Source organism: Canis aureus, chromosome X (assembly GCF_053574225.1).
Source record: "Canis aureus isolate CA01 chromosome X, VMU_Caureus_v.1.0, whole genome shotgun sequence".
In the NCBI taxonomy this organism is placed as follows: domain Eukaryota; kingdom Metazoa; phylum Chordata; class Mammalia; order Carnivora; family Canidae; genus Canis; species Canis aureus.
Window position 1 is genome coordinate 41,282,316 of NC_135649.1, and position 24,240 is coordinate 41,306,555.

A 24,240-nucleotide genomic window follows, 5' to 3' on the forward strand; every position below is an offset into this window, starting at 1 on the left:
CTGCTGAAAAAATATGAACAGAATTGAGATTTTGTTAGCAGGGAAGAAGGCTGTCAGGCAGGCATCTGATTGTATCTAACACTCACATTTTCTATGATATTCTCCTTTATATCCACCCTTTAATGTCTTTATCCTATAGACTTCTCCCTCTGAACAAATTATTCATATAAAACTTTAGTTTAAATATTGATAACAAAGATTTTGCTGATTCTTGTTCTGATAAAATAGTGATTAGTAGAGATATTCACAGTGCTGACTTTGAATTTTATTGCTACTGAGATATTTATAATAAATCTTTCCTTTAGGAGACACACACATGTTTAAAAACAAATGGTCAGTTTGGTCAAGAATTGGAAAAATCCCTTAAATTTCTAAGAATGGTTGCTCAAAGCAGTTGCTTGGTGTATTTATAGGCAAGCATAGAGATGGTGAAGTTTTGTACTTTTTAGCCAATGTTATGGCACCACATACATACACACTGAGTCTTTTTACTTTAATCACGAAATTGAGGGAAGGAAAAAGGGGTGTGTGTGTGTCTGTGTTGTACATACATATATATGAACAGATATATTGATACAAAAAACTCAGACCTTCTACTCTTAATATTTGATCCAATCTCTTTGTACTTGTGGAAAACATAAGGTAATTAAGGCAAGAAAAAAAAAAGACACCATTATCTTGGTTGCTAGGCAGCCTGTACTCTGCTTTAGACAAGAAAATAGACCTAAAACAAAGAATCTAGATTTTATAAAACAGCTTGTTTGGATGCATTTCCACCCCCACTTTGCAGTTGCCTAAGGTATACCTTCATAACCAAAGATTGAGAGAGCAATGAGACAATTATCTTCACATTTCTGATAAACAAAACCTCCTTTTTCCTAAATTATTTTGCTACAATTTTGAAGGCAGCTGTTATAGCAGAATGGTAAGGAGTTAGACACACTTGGGTTTAAATCCCAGGTTCCCACTTACTAGCTGTGTGTCCTTTTTTGAGTCTCAGTTTTCTCATCTGTAAAATGGGTTAGTGATCGACATCTTCTAGGATTATTGCAAAGATTGAACAAAGTCACATATGTAAAGTAACTAGCAGAATGTCTGGCTCACAGCTCCCTCCCTTCCCACTTTTTCTTCCATTGGGCCAGAATGACCATATACTTATCATCTTAGTTAAAATCTCCTTTCAGCTCCTTATTCTTGAAATTTTGATTACTGGCAGAAAATCTCTCAATAGTTTCAGCTATCAAGATTATTTTGCTTTCAGAATTCCAAATGGTATTCTCTTAGATCCAATTATGTAGTGCATTGTTTGTTTGTCCCTGGGCTCCTGTTGTTTTTCCCCTATTCAGTCAACAGATCAACAATTATTTACTGAGCACCTGCCATGTGCCATACATTATATTGAACTCCAGATAAAACAGTAAACAAGACACGTTTCTTGTCAGTGGTGTGTTGGAGCCAGTTTACAAAAGCTGATTGTGTGCATCTTTTCCCAATTCTGTGTTTAGTGGCATCATATTGGTAGCTAGAAATCAGGCATTGGGAGTGTTTACACCACAGAAATTGGTAAATGATACAAGTAAGAGCTATTTTCCTTCTCATAGAGTTAAATATTTACTAGTGCATCGCTTGTTCCTGATCTTATTGGGTGTAAATTCTTGAGAGTGAGACAGTTAGTAAATGAGTAAACAAATGAATGAAAAACATGGCTGTATTTCTCTCTTGCTCAATAACTTCCAGTGGAGTTGAAATTTCTACAGATAGGCTATATTGCCTATAGCAGTGGCTTGCAATCTCTTTTAATTTATGCCTTTACTTCTTTAAAAAGTAAAACCAGACTGTCAAAGTGATACGAGCACGTAGTTTTAAAAGTTAAGAAGTGCTAAAAAGTTTGCATCAACAACAAAACAGTCCCTAGGCTTCCCTCCTACCTTTCATCAGAAGCAATCACTTTCTTGACCTTTTAGCTCTTTATTCTGGCATTTACCTCTGGGTTTCTAAATACTATACTGCTACTTGTCTGTCTGTCTGTCTCTCTCTCTCTGGTATCTCTTGATTAATTAATTTTATTTATTTTTTTATTGAGAGAGAGAGAGCAAATGGGGAGGGGCAGAGTGAGAAGGAGAGAAAACCTTTTTTTTTGTTTGTTTTTTTAAGGATTATTTGAGAGAGAGAGAAAGAGAAGGCAAGAGAGGGGCCAGAAGGAGAGGGAGAGAGGTCTTTTTTTTTTTTTTTTTTTTTTTTTTTTTTTTGGGAGAGAGGTCTTAAGGAGACTCTGTGCTGAGCATGGTGCCTGATGCGTAGTTTGATCTCAGGACCCTGAGATCAGGGCTTGAGCCGAGAGTCGGATGCTTAACCAACTGCACCACACAGGCACCCCATGGAGAGAGAATCTTTAGCAGACTCCATGCCCAGTGTGGAACCCAACTTGAGGATCAGTTTCACGACCCTGAGATCATGACCTGAGCCAGAACCAAGAGTCAGACACTTAATGGACTGAGCCACCCAGGTGCCCTTTGATTAATCAATTTAGATATTATTTTTTGACTTTCTAATTACAGTTGAGGATTTTTTAGCTCTTATATCCTTCCTTATATTCCTTCAAAGCTTCCTTATAGGTATGCCACAATTTTTAGTTAAATTCATATTTTATTTTTAATATTATACCTATCTAAATATCATTGATTGCTGATCCACATAGTATACTGTGGTAACAAATCATTCTACATGTAACATTTGATTTTTACTGGGATTAATAATTGCTTTGTTTTTAAATTTGTTTACCTTAATTTGAATTTCGAAGTCTTTCCACATTGATAGAGCTATAGAATTTTCACAGAACAATTTTATACATAGTAAAAACCCCTTATCAATTTCATTTGTTTTTTCTGAGGCTTTCCACCCACCTGTTCCAATATAAATTTATTGTTCTCTAAAGCTTCTGCAAAACTGTTATGATAAGATCTCCCTAATATCCTGGAACATCTCTTTCTCTTTTTTTTCTGTGCTGAATCCATTATTCCATGAATCTTGTGACTTGTTTTTTTGTTGTCTACTCTTGTTTTGGTGGAGCACATTCTTTAGTGAGAAAGATACATGGAAGGTAAAGTTTTGAAATTTTGTATGTCTGAAAGTCATTATTCTATCTTCATGATTGATTGTTTGAGTATATAAATCTAGGTTAAAAAATCATTTTCGCTTGGGCGCCTGGCTGGCTCAGTCGGAGGAGCATGCAACTCTGGATCTCAGGGTTGTGAGTTCGAGCCCACATTGGGTATAGAGATTACTTAAAATCAATCAATCAAATAAAATAAAATCATTTTCCCTTAGCACTTTGAAGACATGGCATTCTGTCCTCTTATTTCCATTGTTGTCATTGACAACTCCAATGCCATTGCTATTCCTGAATCTTTGATGCAACCTCTTTACACTCTGCCCCACCCCATCTCCCCCAGAAGCTTTTTTAAATTTATTTTTTAATAATTTTTAAAAAGATTTTATTTATTTACTCGTGAGACACACACATACACACACACACACACAGAAAGAGGCAGAGACACAGGCAGAGGGAGAAGCAGGCTGCCTGCAGGGAGCCTGATGTGGGACTCGATCCTGAGACTCCAGGATCATGCCCTGGAATGGTGCTAAACCACTGAGCCACCTAGGGATCCCCTCCTCCAGAAGCTTTTAAGACTATCTTGTTATTCCTGATGTTAGGAAATTTCATGATGATGTTTGGTCCTTGCCATATATTATGCAGGATCTATTATGGGGCCTTTCAATCTCATTCCATCTGGGAAATGTTTGTATATTACTTATTTGATAATTTCCTCATCAGTACTGTCTTTGATCTCTCTAGAAATACTATTACTTGTTTATAGGATTATCTGGGTTGATTTTTTTTAACTTATTCATGAGAAACAGAGAGAGAGACAGAGACATAGGCAGAGGGAGAAGCAGGCTTCCTGCAGGGAGCCCAGTGTGGGACTTGATCTGGAGACCCCAGGATCACACCCTGAGCCAAAGGCAGATGCTCAACCGCTGAGCCACCCAGGTGCCCCTAGGTTGATTTTGTCTAATTATTTATCTTGTATCATTCATGTCTTTGTTATAAGTTACTCTTCCTAAAAGAGTTTCTCAATTTTGCATTCTCATTTACCGATTTTTAAAATTTTTTCTATCACATTGTTAATTTCCAAGAGTTGGTTTTTGTGGTTTGACGATTCTTTTTTTTTTAAGGGATTTATTTATTTATTCATGAGAGACACAGAGAGAGAGGCAGAGACGTAGGCAGAAGGAGAAGCAGGCTCCTCACAGAAAGCCTGATGCAGGTCTCGATCCCAAGACCCCAGGATCACCACCTGAGCCAAAGGCAGATGCTCAATTTCTTTTTTTTTTTATTTATTTTTATTTTTTTTTATTTATGATAGGCACACAGTGAGAGAGAGAGAGGCAGAGACATAGGCAGAGGGAGAAGCAGGCTCCATGCACCGGGAGCCCGACGTGGGATTCGATCCCGGGTCTCCAGGATCGCGCCCTGGGCCAAAGGCAGGCGCTAAACCTCTGCGCCACCCAGGGATCCCCCAGATGCTCAATTTCTGAGCCCCCCAGGTGCCCTCCTGGTTTGACAATTTTGTTTTAATGGCATCCTGCTTTTGTTTTGTAAATATAGTTTTTTCTCTTATTTCTCAGAAAATATTTATTGTACTTTCTTTTTTTTTATAATTGTACTTTCTTTGAAGTATTTTTCTGCTGTCTGTGTTTTTCTCTGTTTCTAATTTTCATGCTTCTTTGTTTTGGTCTTTCTACTTCATTTTAGAAGCTTTCTCTCGTGATCCTGGTTGCCTGTATTTAAGAGTGAAGGTCTAAGAGACAGATTTGAAGGTGTATGTACATTGTGTGTTTGTTGAACGAGTTTCAGCTTAGGGAAATTGGCTGGCCAGCTGGAGTTTTTTGGTCAAGATCTGTAGATCTTGCCTCTTGGGCTACACTTTCTTCAGGGAAGAATGCTCCCATCTCTTTGGGAGTCATAATCCTGGCTGTCACTATTCCAGGAATCTTGTTGGGGGAAGGAGACTGGGACTCTCATTGTTAAGTGTAAAGACTTTAACTTCATTATTCTTTTTTGTGGCATGCCTAACTTTTACCTTCTTTGAATTAGGTGTCCCAGCTCTGAATTGATTTAACCTGTTCCCAGCAGGGATCTGACTCTTCTCAATAGAGGTGGGGATGGCGGATGTCTAACTACTCCTTACAGGGATGTTCAAAGAGCTGTTCCTTCTTTAAAGTTCTGCCTTACTCCTGCTTCTTCTATAGTACTTGGTGCCTTTAATTCCTGAGCCTTTCTGGAATTCTCAAGGGGGAAATCTACTTGTTGCTCACCAACATTCCCCTCTTCAGGTACTTGGGTTTAGTCGCCCCCCCCCCATTCTGCTAAATCAGTTACCACTTTGCATCTTCTTATTCTGTGGGTCAGAGTTACAGACATCCTCTATTACTAACAAATATGGAGGGTTGGTGTTTCTGTTCCTTGTTCTCCTTGTTTGGGAGTGATATTTGAGAGGAGGAGGAGAGTGAAGAAAAAAATTTGGATCTCACTATCCTCAATCAGGAAGCCATGAAGGAAAAAAGAGGTTACAGAAAAAGTTATTGGTGAGTCTAGCACAGTCAGTTAATTAATTTAGCAGTATTTATTAGGCTCAAATATAACACGGTAGTTAAGAGCATGGGCTTTGAAGGCAGAGTGCTGTACATTTACTTAAGCTCTCTGCATCTTGTTTTCATTATTTTAAGTTGGGAATAATAATAGGACCTATCTCATAGAATTATTGTGGGATTAGATAAGTTAGTATTCATAAAGAGCTTGCCTGGCACTTAATAACCCCTTAATACATGTTTATGATTAGTCGTATTAATGTTCTTTTTATTATTACTATGGGCTATGCACTCTGCAGGTTATACAATGGAGAATAAAATAGAAATAAAGTCTTTCCCTCAATGAAGGCAAAAGTTTTACCATTTCAGGGTTCTAAGAACACTGAGTCTAAAATTGGGAATTTTAAGGGCTGGCTCAGTCAGTGGAGCGTGCAACTCTTGATCTTGGAGTTGTGAGTTCAGGCCCAACCTTGAGTGTAGAGATTACTTACAAATAAAAAATCTTAAAATAAAATAAAATACAACTGAGTGAAATAAGTCAATCAGAGGACAATCATCATATGGTTTCACTCATACAGGGAATATAAGAAATAGTGAAAGGAGTTACAAGGGAAAGGAGAGAAAATGAGTGGGAAAAATTAGAGAGGGTGGCAAAACATGAGAGACTCCTAAGTCTGGGAAACTAACAAAGAGGAGGCGGGCTGGGGGATGGGGTAACTGGGTGACGGGCACTGAGGAGGGCACTTGATGGGATAAGCACTGGGTGTTATACTATATGTTGGAAAATCGGACTTCAATAAAAATATATTTTAAAAATTGGGATTTTTACCTATTGCTCACAAATTCAAGACTGGGACAAGGTACTTGACCACTCTGCTTCCAAGGATGGTATTACTAGACTTCTGTGTTTCTCTTCTGAAGTACGAACAATAGCAGCTCTCAGGTATCCAGTGGTTACTCTGTACCAGGTAATTAACATAAATGGTCTCATCAGATCCTCAGATCAAGCCTACAAATCAGGCATTATTATCTCTACTCTATGGATGATGAAACTAAGGCTCGAGATAACTTTTCCAAGGTAATACAGCTGGCAAGTGGCAGAGCTCGGCTCGGATTCCAACACTAATTTGCTACCAGAACTTGACCATTTAACCACGCATTAGGCTTTATTTTTTTTTAAAGACTTTATTTATTTACTCATAAGAGGCACAGAGAGAGAGGCAGAGACACAGGCGGAGAGAGAGAAGCAAGCTCCATGCAGGGAGCCCGATGCAGGACTCGATCCCAGAACTCTGGGATTAAGCCCTGGGCAGAAGGCAGGCGCTCAACCGCTGAGCCACCCAGGTGTCCCCACGCATTAGCCTTTTAAAAAATTACACCGTGTCCCATGTCCAATGCTTTATTCAAAGTAATATTCCTAAGTGACTAACACTTTTATTTGAATGGGGTTTTTAGATTGTTTTCCTTTAACATAGGAGGTGCTAGGGCATTATGAGGGCCCATGAAAAGAGAACAATAAATCAGAATGAGGAGATTGGGGAGTGGGAAGCCAGGGAAAATTTCCTGATTTAGTCTCAGGATGATTGGGCAAGGATTATCACTTTGTGACTTTAAATTTTGACATCTGAAATAGATTCTGAAATAAAGCTTTAGTGCCTGCATCCCTTACTTTTGTTGTCTTCCCCATGCTTATTTTCACTGAAATTCTATTGGTTACAAATGCATATTGCTGGAACACACATTTGGAATAATTTTTCCAAATGTAGCCTTACTTGCCTAAGCAAAGGAAATCCTCTGGATTTCTCAGCAAGCTCAGGGAAGACCTGAAGCTCCTATAGTCATTGCTTTCTGTTACCTTAAATATGGGTGCCTGGCATGGGGATAGTAGGCTGCAGGGGATGTGGTTAGTACTGAAGCATTCCAGGATAGGGTCCAGCAGACACTTGTCAGGAAAGATTGACTGCAGCTTACAGTGGCTACAAATGTCTTTGTACATCATTCTATTAAGAAATAAAGGAATCCGGGATCCCTGGGTGGCGCAGCGGTTTGGCGCCTGCCTTTGGCCCGGGGTGTGATCCTGGAGACCCAGGATCGAGTCCCACGTCGGGCTTCCCGGTGCATGGAGCCTGCTTCTCCCTCTGCCTGTGTCTCTGCCTCTCTCTCTCTCTCTCTGTGTGTGACTATCATAAATAAATAATAAAATAAAATAAATTAAAAAAAAGAAATAAAGAAATCCTTCCATAAAAATAAAGGTATTGTGTTTATGAGTATCATATCAAACAGGTTGGATAATGGCCGCCTCTTGGCTAAGTCCAAGGTTTGGGATCATGTATTATTGGAAGTACTACCTTTAACAACAGGAATTTGATTACCATTTGGTTTCTCTATCCCTGCCTGCACGTGCCTGCCTTTTTGTTTAAAAGAGATGTTACCATCTTGTCCTTCAAATGCTGCTTTCCAGCCCAAGTATGTTTCCATGTATGTTTCTAAGGGCAAAATGCTGTGGAAGTCAGTTTTTGTGTCTTTCAAGCACAGTAAATCTGAACTGATGATAGTCAACTTAACAACAGCATGAACCATTAAATTGAACAAATTTGAAAATCGCTGCTCCTGGCCCAGACCTTGTTTTCTTGGATACCAAGCTCCACGAAGCCTAGAGTAGAGCTAGCTAAAGTCTCTGAATAACAAACAATCAATTGTCATTCATTTATTCATAATTCATTCAATCAGGTTCAGGTCTATACAGCAGGCAAAACTAATAGATTTATGAGTCGGATCACCAATCTGGGCTGTGATGTCAACAAGGTCAGCGCCTGAGGGAAATTCCTGCCAGTCCCTTTTTGCTTCTTTGGAGCTATAGCCAGAAGCTGGGACAGAGGTGGTGGAGAGGGCTTTCTTCCCTTGCTCCACCTTCTACCTCTTCGTTCTCTCATTATTTGCAGTATCTGCAGCTGGAGACCTCTTGTGACCAATGCTAACAGAGTGTGTCTTTGACTTATGGGCAGCAGCAATTTATACTGCCAAAGAGCACAGTGGGTGAAACAGCAACACAGACAAGCTGGAGCACAAATCCAAGCCCTCACAGCGAGAGTGGGCCATTCATTGTGACAGTTCTTTTGCAACCCAATGCTATCGCTATAGCTATGCTCCTTCCTTTAGCTTTAGGTCATTCTACTATATTTTTGTGGCTATGTGCGTGTGAACATGCACGCCCATTTGTGCACATGCGCACATGTGGTGTGTGCATGTGTGTGTGCGTGATGTGTGGTGGAGGATAGAGAATCCTGAAAAACAGGCTTCAGGTTTCAGTAGTCTTGGAAAGTTGCTGTCAGTCAGCACTAACAGGAGTCAATCCAAGAACATAAAGGGCAGCATAGCTTGGCCAGCTGAAAATCCTGTGAGACGGGTCAACTCTGAGGTGAGGGTGTCATTTTTAATAGCTTCAATTTTAACTTTTGGCTGTAGGTAGATGCAGTCTCTTTCCCAGAAGGCTCTGTGCCTTTCAAAACAGCATACTAGCATTTTCTCTGCTTTCAGGGGCTTGCTGCCCTGTGTTTTGTTTTTTTTTTAACTCATTTGTTTTACTAGTATTGATTTTATACTCCACCTTCCAGCCTTAACTTATTGTCATAACCTACGAAAGCCCCAGAAAACAGGCAAGCTCTTGCAGAAATCCTGAAGACAATTAAATGGAGCATCTGAGAATGTCAAAAGGGAGAGTTAATGAAAGTCCCTTAAGAGAACCTCAATGTGTGCTGGGCAACTAAGTGTGGATGCCTGGGTAGCAGCACATTCCATCTGTTCTCCATGCCTGTTTCTACGGTGCATGTTAAGGCAGGGTGGTGGAGAGAGATCACTGAACAAATGCTCAGGGGACTGACGTGTTGCTTTCTGCCCTGCTCTTAGCTAACTCTGTTATCCGGGGCAAGGTTTTTGGCCTGAACAATTGGAAGCATGGAGCAACTCTAAACAAAAATGGGGGAAGACTCATTACAGATGAAGCAGGAAGATTTAAGGAGAAAACCAGGAGCTCGATTTGGGGTACATTGAAATTTAACATCCATGTAGAGATATCAGAGTAGGTAGTTGACTTAAGAGTCTGGAATTTAGGAAACAGGTCTGTGCTGGAGGTATACATCTGAGATTGATGGCATACATGTGGTACTTAAAACCATGAGACCAGAAGAGGTCCCCAATGGAGTGAGTGTTAATAGAAAAGAGGGCTAAGGATTGAGCTGTTTAATGCTCTCATGTTAAAAGATCAGAGATATGAAAAAAAAAACTCATATACAGTCAGAACTGAAATGTCTGCAAGCTAAATTTGGTTCCTGAACTAGACCAAGTGTTGGGAGATTTCACAGGGGTTCACACCTAAAGAAGACCACAGGTAACACCTACTTCAATAAAAAAAAAACTTAAAAAATAAAAAAAAAATTAAAAAAGCTAAACTAAGAAACAAAAAACCTGGGTTCTAGTCCTGATTGTATGCCCAAGGGAGTGACCATGACAAATCACTTAACTACTCTGCATCTCCCTTTCCTGTTAAAAAGAAAGAGAAGTAGACCAGATGATCTCCAAGGTTTAGACCTTCGTGTTTCTAAACATTTTAGAGGAAGAAACTGAAGCCCAGAGAGAGGGACTAAGTGACTTGCCTAATATTCTGGCATTAGGAAGAGACCACAGGCCAGTGTGTCATCTTCTGTACTGTTGGTTTAAACCCTGTATGTATATTAGAATTACCTGGGGAGCTTTTAATAATACTGATTACTGGGTCCCAAACCTAAAGTATCTCATTTTGTTGGTCTGGGTTGGGTTTGGCATTTGTATTTTTTTTTAAAGATATTATTTAATTATTTGAGAGAGAGAGTGAGCAAAGAAAGAATAGGAATGGGAGGAGGGGAAGCAGACAGAGAGAGAGAAACAGGCTCCTCATGGAGCAGGGAGCCAGATGATGCACAGGCTGGATCCCAGGACTCTAGAATCATGACCCGAGCTGAAGGCAGACGCTTAACTGACTGAGCCATCCAGGTGCCCTGGGCATTTGTATTTTTGACACTCCTTGGGTAGTTGAAAACCCTCTGCTCTACGTTAACCAGGCCTGGCAGTGTCTTGCTAGCTGCTACTATACCTCTCTGCATCTTGACTTGTATTTCCAACATGAAAATGATTCACTCTATTTTATTTTTATTTATTTTTCTTTTAAAATTTTTTTTGATTCACTCTATTTTAGACTCTTTTATTCAGATGAAGGTTATTACAGGAAGATAGCTTTTTAGACCTCATGAAACCAAAGTAGCAAGTATCAACTTTCTTTGAAGCTCAGTAAAATGGTATGACTATAGTTTTCTTGAACTCCATCCCAGAAGTGAAATGTTATGGAAAACCATGAAGCCATGGTCCGTGGGGGTGGGGGTGGCGGGGTGAAGGGAGGGATCATTCTCTCTTCCTCCCTACCTTTTTGGAAGAGATACAAGCTTGTTCCCAAACCAAATTTATTCGGTTAAGAAGCAGTGCATTAGGCTCAGTACTCCCATGCTGTTGCTTTTCTGTATTTATATAGCAGGCAGAGTCATGCTGTCCACCATAGAAGCCTTACTACTTTACAGTGGCTTCTCACCAAAGCTTTGTTGCTTTGGACACCAACAGGGTATAGGGTTTCTTGATTAAAACCCACATTCTCCATACATTACAATATTTGGCTCTGTATTTGGGTGTGTGTGTGGGGGGGGAGAAATATGTGTTTCAAACTGTATTCTAGTGTTCACTTTCTCTGGGGAGCATGTGTCTAGGAGAAGAGCCATTTTAGACTAAGACAGGACACAGACATGGGCTGTGGAGACACATTATTTACAGTCTTAACACACACACCTACCATTCTAGTAGTGCCAGCAAAATGATTTTACCATGCATAATGCACCAGTAATTAACCTGGTAAATTTCCTATGAGTGACTCTTGTCTATTCTATACTTGTTTTTTTAGCGCCCTTTATAACTCTAAATCATTTTCTTAGTTTAGGAGCATAAAAATATATTGTGTATTACTTGGTTAGCTCATAAAATTGTCATATTTGATACATTTAAAGATGTGAAGGCCTGGGGGAGAAAAACAGAAAAATTCAGAGGAGAAACCAAGCAAGTCCTCAGAAACCATTGTTTTTTTCCTCTGGGTCTTCATAGCTCTCCTCCACTCAGATGTGCAGCCCATAATAACGAACACAGGCTTAGAATACACTCTGAGATTGCTCTAGGGCAACTGGGGCTCAAGATAATTGTAATTTTTAAAAATAGGTTTCACCATTGTTTGGAACCATCTACAATTCAATTTACTTTATCGCACAAGCCATGAATAATGCTCTGAAAGAAAATGGACCGGCTAGTGCTGCCAGCCTGGTTCAGCATTCCAGAAACATGCAGTTCTATGGATTCAACCAGTTGATAAGGACAGATTCAAATGGAAATGGAATTGCAGAATATGTAATCCTGGACACCAACTGGAAAGAATGGGAACTCTATAGTACTTATACCGTGGACATGGAAACGGAGCTGCTACAGTTCAGAGGGACCCCCATTCACTTCCCTGGTGACAGGCCCCCTCGAGCAGATGCAAAATGCTGGTTTGCTGAAGGGAAGATCTGTCGAGGAGGTAAGAAATGGAAAAATCACTGGTGGTCAATTGGGCACAGCGTGGGTTACCAGGGAACCTCTTCAAGAGACGGCAGATTTTAACATTTGAACACTCATAGAATGAGTCATTTGTGTTCAGGGGAGATAAACATCTTGGCATTCCAGGTAGTTAATTTAAAATAACGAGGACAATGAGAGGTACTTTGCAGCTTTGGATAATCACAATTTATTTTTTTATTTTTATTTTTTTTTTGATAATCACAATTTAAAAGTTACCCCCACTCATTTTCAAAAGGATCTCCCTATGAAGAGGAAGAGAAAGAGGAAGACATGAGTCTTCTCCTTGGTCTGTTGTCAACTATGACCTGTGATCATTTCCCCTGCTAGAAAGATCACCTTCCCTTGATATATCCAAATCCTGCCAGTCAGGTCCACCCACAGAAATACCATTTCTCTATCCTCTCTTCTCTGAATTCCCATTGAACTAAAAATCTGTACCTTACAGCTTAGCACAAAATTGCTTTTCAATTGTTTCTTGTGTATTGATTGTGTCTCCCCCTCCCAAACATACTGCTCCTTGAGGGCAGGGACCATAGCTAATAATTCTTATGCCCCCCACTCCCCACAACCAACACAGTCTGCATCCAATAAGTACTTGCAGTTTGATTGATTGATGGAACTCCTCTAGCTTGAGGAAGAGTGAAAACTCCATCAAATCTCTGAGAGCCAGAGGGCAGGGGAACTTTGGAAGGATCCATATTATTCCAATGCGGGGAACCCCGTTAGCGCCTGCCTTTGGCCTAGGGCGCGATCCTGGAGACCTGGGATGGAGTCCCATGTCAGGCTCCCGGTGCATGGAGCCTGCTTCTCCCACTGCCTATGTCTCTGCCTCTCTCTCTCTCTCTCTCTCTCTCTTTATCATAAATTAAAAAAAATTAAAAAAAATAAAAATAAATAAAAAAAATATTCCAATGCGAGCATATACCACGCCCTTCTAATCAAATGCATCTATTTGAAATGGACTTCAATTTCTAGTTTGCTTGACCGTGACATACCTAGGCTGCCTTTATAATAGCGTCCTCATATATTTCCTTCTGAAATCTTAGTAATCCATCCAAATGTTTAGGTTTTCTAGAGGCCAATTTACATCTCAATGAAACCCTAATTATCAAAATCAGACTCACCCTTGAAGGACAAGTGCTGTGTTTTCCATCTATTACTTACGAGGTCTATGGGCTCCAGTGAATTTAAAAGGTCTTTTATTTTATGAAGGTGGCAGAATACTTACCCTTTATGGTGAGATAACATATTTATTCTCAAGAACTCTATTGCTATCCAACTTAAATTAAGGTTCTCAAAGTTTTTCATTCGTGGACTTTTTCCTCCAAAGAAACACCCGGGTCAGCCTTAATTCCTGTGATTTGTTATTGTCAGAGTGGTGAGTGGTTTTGCTTCAGAACGGCAAAATTGCTTTCTGCGTCCATAAAGTCAACAAGACATACTGTGCTGTAGAAAAATGGAATTAAGTTAGGTAGATGTGGCTTGATTTTACACTCACCAGAAAGCATGAGGAGCCGCTCCGTGGTGCCCTTTATTTACAGCCTGATAATGCCATTCTTCCTCTTGCTCTCTACAGGCATCGACCCTGCCTTTGCTGTGATGGTCTGCCTTGCTTTGCTGATAGCCCTGCTGTCTGTTAATGGATTTGCTTACTTTATAAGGTACATTTTTGTTCTTTTTGTATACAAAAGTACAAGCACATAATAGCCTTGTTAATATTTATTTCCAGGAAGTCATGTTTCAATACAATCTCCTCATTACATGACCCACTGATTTTCTGTTTTCCATAGCGATTTACCCTCCCTACTGGCCCCATTTAGAGTAAAGTGTTTTCCTGATGCCAAGAATAACTTCCTCAGCTGTGTTGTCAGTGTTGTTGTCTGTGAGTAGATCTGGCTCTACCCACTATCATGAAATAAGAGAACTAGTCCTTTAGGGCCTGTGTACTCCCCATCTGTGCTTCCTTTTCCACTGGCAGAGCCTCCTCTACCCACTTTTTTCCACAAATGGTTTGGACCCGTAGAACTAGAATCGGGATATGTTCACCAATTCCAAGAATTGGTCAGACTTTGGCTAGAATCCAAGAGTTGGGGATATGGCACCAGCTCACAAGATTGTAGAAGGGATTAAATAAAGTAGGTAAAACACCTAGTGTAATACCTGACTCATAGTAGGCGCTCAACAAGTGGTAAAGTCTCACCTACTTTCTAGGCACATGGGATTCTCCTGATGATTGTTGGGAGCCTCAAATCCTCACTTTGACATTCAGACCTTTTGCCTAGGGTATCATATTCCAGACTCGCACTGTTCTTCCTTGGACAAAAGCTATCCTGGCTAATCATCAATATCATCATTAACATCAAGTCTTTGTCTTTCTCCCTCAGATCCCATGACAGGTGACCAACTACTCTGATGAACGAATTCAGGGTCAAGGACAAGTGGCTGAAGATGGCTTAATATGATGTTCCTTTTTCATAATCTTTGCATTTTAACGGTGGAACCCTTCCCATATTAAGACAATTTGGGGGAAAGTAAAAATGAAAAGTGAAATCAGCTCTTCCCTCCCACTTTACTCTTTCCATCCTGCTAACCACACCTTTGTTATCTCTTTGTAAGAGTGATCCTGACAACAATATGACATGAACTTGGTGGGAAATGGAGTGGAGCTATTTTGGCAAGTTCTGAGGAAAAAAATGTCTAGAGTGTATTAGGCATCTGTGTAAATTTGGACAAGACACAAAACCTCTCTTGGCCAGAAGTTTCTCATTTGTAAAATGAAGGGATTGGATTAAGTGATCTTTAAGAGCCCTTCCAGCTCTGGTGTTCTAACGAGTCTGTGAAATTCTGGCTTGAAACTCTAACAGGTGGTACTCTTAGTATTTGGTATATTGGCATCACTGCAAAAACCCACTATTATTATTCAATCTCCTCATTCCAAACTTGATAAAGCCATTCAGAGTGGTGTGTAGCTTGTGAATTGCTAGAACACACTTGACAAAGATGTTCATTCAAAGGAAGTTTTTCTTTTAATTTATGTGACTGTGACATATTCCTGCTCAGAACAGAAATTTAATGTATTGAGTTTAGCTGCTGCCAAAGACCGAAGTATTGAATTAATATCATGAGATGCTTAGTGCAAATAAATGTCATCCAGTCGGAAAGCTCCCCTCTCTAGGGAGATTTGAAGAGTAATCGGCTCTGGCTACCTACTGCCAAAACATCCCATGGCAAGGTCAAAAATGGAGTCACTCAGATGCTTTAGGTGACTTGTCAAATTCCCACCTCACCCCCATGCCTAGTGTCACTGGTCTTTCCCAGGGAACAGACTGGTTCCTTCAGCTTAGAGTGAACTCAATCTGCAATTCTTGGGAAGGCAAGGGGAAAAAGTTTGAAAAATCATGAGGGGGGCGGTGTTTGGAGTTTGTGGGCTGAAGGGCCAAAAGACTGGCGAGGGAAATGAATGGAGAGGAAAATGAGTCTGAGACAATTCGTACTTCAAGTGGTCACCGAAAACTCAGAGATGGGAGAGAGGCACATCATTTCCCAGAGTCACTTGGTCCTTGGTTCTTCAGCTAACAAAGCACAAAAAATGTCCTCTCTTTGCTGCCTGCCTCCCTCTCTGCCCACCAAGACTGCAATCAGAAGAAATGAGCGTCTGATGAGTTTCTGTAATAGATGGTGATTACTTGTAGGAGAGTGACTCTCTGTTCCTTCCTTTTCTCTGTGTTTTGATTGTTTAAGTTTTTTTTTTTCAGAAAGAAAGATGTGCAAAGAGCCCAACCACCCCAAAACAAAGGATTCTTTGAACTCCTCCTTTCTCCCTACTCTGAACCAGATTGCCTTGCCTTTCTATAAAGCTCTCCAGTGTTTTGTAAGACTAATGATGATAATGATAATAATGAGCTCTTATACTTTCATGGTGCTTCATGCTTTTCAGACCACTTTCACATATATTATCTCATTTGATTTTCAAAACAACTCTATAAAGCGGGTAACACAGGAACCATTATCCTGCTTGACAGATGAGGACACAAGGGCACAAAGAAGTTAAATTATTTATCTAAGGTCATCTGGCTAATTAATGACAGAATCTGCGCTACACCCCAGGTCTCTGGATTGGGAATCCAGTTCTCATTCTACTAGAGTGTGTTCTGTAGCATGGTTATTTTCACAGGTGTGCCTGCTTTAAGACAATTCACTACACATATGAGACAGAGAAGTTGGGGAGTGATACTTTACTTTGCCAAAAGATTCATGTACTCTACCCAAGAATTCACTACAGGGCTCTTTTAATTTTCTCTGCAGGGCAGCAGCTCCCACAGTGATAAGGGACATATTTGTTGGCAGACAATTAGAAACACATTAATTGTTTGTTTACAAATCGGTGGAATCACTGAGACAAACGCACTGTGTTGCTGGTGCTTAAAGCTACAGTGACATCGCAGGCTTCCTTAGAGCAACTTGACAAAGCATTTTGATTCAGTGGTTGTTTTCCCTACTCTGGCACTGGCTTTAATACATTCCACAGGATGGCCATTAAGGGGTTATGGAAAAAGCTAAGCCAAACTGTAGCTGTCAGAGCCCCCAAGACAAAACAGAACAAAACAACCACACAGACTAAATCCAAGGTATCCTTCAGGTCCTCAAGTTGCCTGGTCAGCTCAACTGAGATGACCTACCTGGCTGTGTAGGGAGACACTATAAACTTCTATGTGTCTAGTAATTGATTTGTAGGAAATTATTACATTTGCTGCAAATTAATGGGTATGTTTGAAGAGAATCAGGTTTACACTGTATCTGTGTAATGCTGAGACAAGAGACCTATTCAGTAAAAGAGAAAAAAGAAAAACACAGTCAGCCCACTTGTTTGGAATCATGTAGACAAAGCAACCAACTGATTGAATTTTTCCACTTTTCAACCTGTTGCTTTGGCAACGCAGAGATGCAACTTTGCAAGACAAGTGGTCTTATGGGCAGAAATCTGGGCCCACAGCCAGGGACCAAGGATTTGAGTCCCAGCTCTGCCTCAGGCTAGGGCATCTCACAATATGTTTAATTTTGTTTTGTTTCTTTAATGTGTTTTTGTGTCTCTAAAATGGAGATTAATGATTCTTGGTCTGGGTATTATTAGAAGATGTACTGTGGCATAAGAGAAAGGATGTTGAGTTTTTTGCAAGTATTATGAGGTGCTGTTCTGAATGTGCTCTTGATGTGGGATCACTACTTTATGGGTCTGGGTCTGACTTACTGTCCCTATTCAGCATCTTCACCCTTCCCTTTGCATGCCTGTTCAATGGCATCTTCATTTTTTTCTTTTGGTCTTTGTAACTCTGCAAGTCATGAGACCCAGGGTTGCTATTTCTCTTTGCTGTGGGTACTAAGGTAAAGATCTATCTGTGGTCACTCTCTCCATTATCTTGTATATTTAAAAACTTCTATTGTGATGGCAAATTTATCCTGGGTTGGTAAAATACCCAGCCCCAAGTGACCCCTCTGATTTTACATTTGTTTCAGGCGTCGTATAAATAAGATCCAGTTGATTAAGGGACTCAACAGACTTCTACTGACTTTGGAGGATGTGACCTTTATCAACCCCCACCTTGGCAGTAAGGTAAGAAGCATCCTCTTTTCTTGCTGCACTCTCTGATATGGTATCCACTGGCCAAAATTGACTACTGAGCACTTAACATGTGGCGAGTCTGGAGGCACCTGGGTGGCTCAGTCAGTTAAGCATCCGACTCTTGGTGTCAGCTCAGGTCATAATCTCAGCATGGTGAGATGGAGCCCTGTGTTGGGCTCTGCATTCAGTGGGGAGTCTGCTTGAGGATTCTCTCTTTCTCTCTTTCTGCCCCTCCCCCCACTTATGCTCGCTCGCTCTCTCTCTCACACACACATAAATAAATCTTTATTTTAAAAAATTATTTCACACACACACACAGATTGTATAAGTAGGGGGGAGGAATGGAAGGAGAAGCAGACTCCCTGCTGAGCAGGGAGCCCCATACAGAGCTTGATCCCAGGATACCAGGATTATGACATGAGCTGAAGGCAGATGCTTAAGGGACTGAGCTATCCAGGCACCCCTAAATAAATCTTAAAAAAACAACATGTGACGAGTCAGAATTGAGATGTGCTGTAAGAGTAAAATACACACTGGATATAGGGGATTTAGTACAAAAACATAAGATATCTCATGAAATTAAAAAAATATATTAATTACATGTCAAAATGATAATACTTTGGATATAGTGGGTTGAATAAAATGTATCATTAAAATTACTCTCACCTGGTTTTTACTTTATTTAACATGAATACTAGAAAGCTCAAAGTGTGTATGTAGTTGAGGTTACATTTCTAGTATATAGTGCTGTCTTAGAACAGTTTTGTGGAAGTGATGCAGTGCACTTTGAGCAATAGTGTAGCTTTGACTTCATGTAGCTGTTCTTTAGTATATATGAGTACAGCATTTGATTGCTAGTTCCTCAAGGGCAGAGGTACATTATGTCAGCCCATAGCACCTGACCTAGTGCTGATAGTATAATAGGTGCTCATAAAAGTTTGGTGAGTGAATCAACGAGTGAAAGACAGTTGAATGTCCCTGGAGGTTCTGTTCAGATTGCGATAGTGTTGCAACTGGTGCTCTTCACTGTATGCCCATTACTATGTTCTGGCCCTGGGCTAGGCTTTGTGAGAGATGACATGTCTTTCCTGCCTTCAAAGAGATTACAATTAAATCAGAGAGCCAAATCACACCACACAAGAGAGCTGAGAGCTGCCATATTGCACCAAAGACACTAGATGTACGGTAAACTTCAGAGGAGATGTATCAGTGGAAGAAGGGTTTTGTTTTGTTTTGTTTTTTGTATATTTTTTTATTGGAGTTCTATTTGCCAACATATAGCATAACATCCAGTGCTCATCCCATCAAGTGCCCCCCCTCAGTGCCCATCACCCAGTTACCCCATTCTCCCGCCCACCTCCTTTTCCACTACCCCTTGTTCAGGAAGAAGGTTTTTTAAGACACCTGGCACCAAAGCTGGGTCTTAAACAAGGATGGATAGGACTTGTCTGGATCACAGGCCATAAACTAGTAACCACTTTTGTTTGATCCTTAGAGTTATAAAAAATAGTAGCCAGAATTTTGAAATTGGGAGATTATGCATAAAAATCTGGATTTATGGGTATTTTTTAAAGGTTGGAACATCCATAAGCTTTGGGTATTGTCATGGCAATGGGTCTGTATTCAGTAGTAGTTGCCCTTTTGGGAAGGCAAGCTCTCTGCAGTTTGACACAGTTCCCATCATTCTCTACTGTCTTATACTCAGCCTATGTTACCAATTTATATTTATCTTCTGGACCCCTGTAAGCAGAGAAAACAGCATAAACAAAAGCTGGGAAAAAAGACAGTATGGGGAAGAGTTTTGTCAACTGTAACTAGTGATGAGAGAGTACGCCTCTCTGTGCCTAGTCTATGTGGCCAAAATAAAGACATTAGTTTTTGCAAATTCGGGTATAGTGATTGTGAGATATAAGGAGAGAATTCAGACACATCGTATTATCCCCTGTGTGCTGGTTACTTTTGCTAAACCAGTGTACCAGATCTGAGAATTAATGATCTCTGTGACCAAACTAACCACTAAATGAAAAGTATACTTGAACTAGTTGGCTGGGTGACAATGGGTTTACATGGCAATACTCTGGGCAGTTGGAATCAGATGAAATATTCACCTATTTAATTCTCAATTCCAACCCTAACTCTTATTTGTTTAAATCATCAAAAAAATTCTTTTGTAAGGTTCATATCATGTTCCTGGAAATGTACTGCTGAATGCCAAAATTATCACTGTGGCTGAAAGCTACATTCTACTCTCATACCATAAAAATGTATTGATGTTAGTCTCTATTTTTAAAGCCACCAGAGGACCCTGGACTCAGTGATAGAATTTGTCTGGATTTGCCATACCCTATATGCCTTGTATGAACTTTCCCACCTTAATCAGAAGGGGTAGATACTGAAGTGCAAGCTCTGAAGCAATCCCAATATATAATCCAATACTGGGAAAGCAAGTGTTTAATCCCATGACATTTTATTCAGAAATGGGTAATAAGTAGTAAAAGCAGATAATTAGAAGTTGCTGTTCAAATGTGGCAATGTTTACTAAAGTTTTGGTTAAGAGCAATAAATCTGTTTTTAAAATTCCTACTCCTGTGGTGGCGTCCATGTCAAAATGACAGTTCATCTCAATTGCCTACATGTTTTGGTTCTCAAGTGTCAAAACAACAAGGACAGATCGATATTGGGCTGAATTAGCCACCTCTTTGTATAGGCCTTGCACTAGTCCAGTTAAGTCTGTAAAAGCTCCACCTGTGCCTTCTCTCTTTCCTACTGAAACACAAAACGTGTTGGGGTTTTGTACTGCATCTCACAAAATCACTATAAATAACAGATAGTGCTACTTTCAGATGAACAAAGTGCCTAAATTAAAAAAAAAAAACTTGTTCGTGATGATATATCCTTTCTTTCACTTGTGCACAAATTTTGATATAATGAGAGTAAAAAAATACCCCAATAATCAGCACCTTTTACTGTATGAGTAAGAAAAATGAAAAGCAACAGGGGTTGATAGCTTTATAGAGAATGTCTCTTTTATTTTTTTACTATTTTGGCCCAGGTGGGAAAGGATGACATTATTCTAGAACATAGCTCTTGGCCTCCATGTCCCTTTTGGCATTTGGCTGGTATCAGAGTTTCTGGTGGGAAAAGGTAGGGGAAGCGTACGTTTTCCTTAATTGCTGTGTAGTCACAAACTTGCAGCTGGCTGTATCTAATCAGTCAAGAAGCCAAGCCAAGAATTCCATCCAAATGGAATGTCTGAAAGTGTAAACTCTTGGTGAATATAAAATTAATTCAGTCTAGAAAAATTGGCAGGTCAGTAGAAGTCAGGTCAAGAGAGGAAGTTTTTAGAAGAAAGTAAAGCTGAAGCCCAAATGTTTGTGGATTTTGGCAGATTCTCTTGCTTTTTCCTGTGCCCCTTCATGGAGAGGCCTATGTCTCAATATACAGATTTAGGTGCGCCTGCTGAGATATGAAAATAAAGAATGAAAGAGAAGTAGATTCCTCCCTGGCCTAGCTTTGTTGAGGAGAGTTCAGGTTTATGCAGGGGTTATGTGAAGAGTCAAGTTTTACATCTTGTCTGAATCATGAGCTGTTGAGATTTCAACACATTAGGTGTAGTTTACTATTGCCTTGGAACTTCATGATAGGCTGGTCTTGGTGGACTGAACTTAACTCAGGGCTAAAGCAACTAGTGATCTTCAGCTTATCAAAGATCATTAAGAGCAGAGTATGTGAAGGTACTTAAGATTCATTTTTACTGGGAGGCAAGAGTGAAGCTGAGCCTGATGTGTTAGAAAAAATCACAAGACCAGGAATTATGACATCTACCTTCTTCGTCCAGTTCCTATATCCATCATGAGGTCTCTGTTTCCTTGTTGTAAAATGGGGGTGTTAGAGTTGAAGGGGGTGAGGGCTAGCCTAGATTATACAAAATGTAATTGCTAACTCTGAATGGCTATAATTCCAAGAAAGGCACATTTGGGGACATGGAAGAGAATATGAGGAACCTGTTGATTTATGATTTCTTCACATGAAATAAGCTTGCTGGTTTAGTTGAAGATAAAGATGTTTGATTTTAGGGGCACCTGGGTGGCTCAGTCGGTTTAAGTGACTGCCTTCAGCTTGGGTCATGATCCCAGGGTCCTGGGATTGAGTACTGTGTTGGGCTTCCTGATCAGTGGAGAGCCTGCTTCTCCCTTTTCCCACTGCTTGTGCACTCTCTCTTGCTCACTCTCACTCTCTCTCTCAAATAAATAAAAAATAAAATCTTAAAAAAAAGATATTCAATTTTAAAGGTTACTACAGATTGCAGATAACTCTTCCTCTTGTCATTCAGTGATGTACTTCCTGGTCCTCTTTTACCAGATTTGTGTGTACAAGTTAACAAATCAAGGAATAAAGAACTTGGCCTATTTAAGCATCAAACTCATAAATCATGAGCAGACGATCTACTCACTCTCTACTATCTTATTGCCTTCTGGGATACCTTCTGCCATTAATCTTGCCTGTACAAAGAAGGCTGCCTTTCAAGATGGTGTAACAAAAGGAGCCAGGTCTGAGAGCCAGAAGGGCAGGATTATGTGCTAGTTCTGCTATTGATTTTTTTCAAAATGTTAGATGCTTATGTTCTTATTTTTGTCTATAGAACGAAGGTCCCAGATTAAATTATGACTGGTGCTCTTTCTTGCCTACCCCCAAATCTTTGATTTTTTTAAAAAGATATCTTAGTTTTTCATTTGAAAGAGAGAGCAAGAGTGAGTGAGCATGAGCAGGGGTGAAGGAGGGGGGCTTCACAGGGAGAGGGAGGAGCAGACTCCCTGCTGGGCAGGGAGCCCAATGTGGGGATCAATCCGAGGAACCCAGAATCATGACCTGAGGTGAAAGCAGACCCTTCACCTACTAAGCCACTCAGGTGCCCTCCAAATCACTGATTCTAATCCTGGATGGAGGTACCTGCGAATATTTACTTTTCTTTTGTGGTATATGGAGGTGAAGCATGATAGAAACCCTAGCCTAAAAAAAATTGTTCTGGGGGATAGGCAAAATTAATTTCATGTTTACAAAGTTCAATTCCTATAGTTACTCTCTGAGGAAAAAAAAAGCCAGATAAGAACAGTATCTTTACCATAGTTCAATGTCTTGTCCTAAATCATGAGAATTTTGTTTATAACCTTTTTTTCCCTAATCCTTTCACAGAGAGGAAGTCGTGCCAGTGTAAGCTTCCAAATCACCTCAGAAGTCCAAAGTGGGAGGTCCCCAAGGCTCTCTTTTTCCTCAGGGAGTCTAACTCCAGCTACCTATGAAAACTCCAACATAGCAATTTATGAGGTAGGATATCCAACAGCTATCTAATCTGCTGCCTTCTCAGGTTTTAAAATGAGACAGTGATTTAGGAGTTAGTCTTTGGGTAAAAATATTGAGGCTTTTGGTAAGTCCTTCCAGTTCTTTTTGTTCATTATCCACCCATGGACTTGTTTAGCTGACCTTTTCAACAAAGATTTTCCTCAGCAATTGATCTACTTATAATTTCATTGGTCTTTCAACTCCATCTGTGTACTGTGTACGTGAAAAAAAAGTCGATGGAGCCAAACACTTAACCATGTCACACATTCTAAAAGATAATGGGTATGATAATAGAAGAAATGATTCCTGAGTCATGTGTTTGTGATGGAATGTCTAGAAACATGTTTTTGTAGAGTGGTATTTTGGGCAAACCCTTCCCTTCAAATTCTAGTTGTTCTTCCTAAACCTGTTATCCTCTGATCTTACTGAAATCTTTTAAAATTATTCATTTCTTTTCTTTTTTTTTTCCTTAGCCTGTAACAGGTGATCTTATACTGTGTAAAATAGAATGAAAAATTTTTTTCACTTAAGTTTCTGTCTTTCAAGCTTTAAGAGGCCAACCCTGACCCCTTGTTCTAAGATACTGGAATTTGGCAACCAGAACAAATCTTGCAACAGTTGGAGGGATGAATTGTTTCTTCTCAGCAGGAAAGAGTTAAGCAGGGGGTAAAAGGGAAACTAGTCCCTCCTAAATGATGACTTCCCAGTGTGGTTTTCTTGTTTTGTTTGAAGATACTCCCAAAAGCAGCAAACACTCTCAACTTCAATAGTAACTACAAAGAAAGTCCAAAACAGAACAGAATGAGTTTTTAGATTGTCCAACGTATTGAATTTTCCAAATGAGTGCTCTCCTCCATTGGCCAAATAATTGACAGAGAGGCCTAAAACACCAAGATTGGCATGATATATATTTTCTCAGTGTACCTGAGTGTTCTGACTTAAAT

At 40.0% G+C, this 24,240-nt stretch overlaps 1 protein-coding gene across 1 annotated transcript in view; it reads left to right on the forward strand.

The window, feature by feature from the left end:
- GUCY2F (guanylate cyclase 2F, retinal) overlaps positions 1–24,240 on the forward strand; it is a 99,202-nt gene that overhangs the window by 12,094 nt on the left and 62,868 nt on the right. The window contains exons 3-6 of the mRNA XM_077890404.1: positions 11,941–12,295; positions 13,913–13,997; positions 17,851–17,947; positions 23,150–23,281. Of these exons, the coding sequence (XP_077746530.1) occupies positions 11,941–12,295; positions 13,913–13,997; positions 17,851–17,947; positions 23,150–23,281 (669 nt within the window). The remainder of the gene's footprint in view (positions 1–11,940; positions 12,296–13,912; positions 13,998–17,850; positions 17,948–23,149; positions 23,282–24,240) is intronic.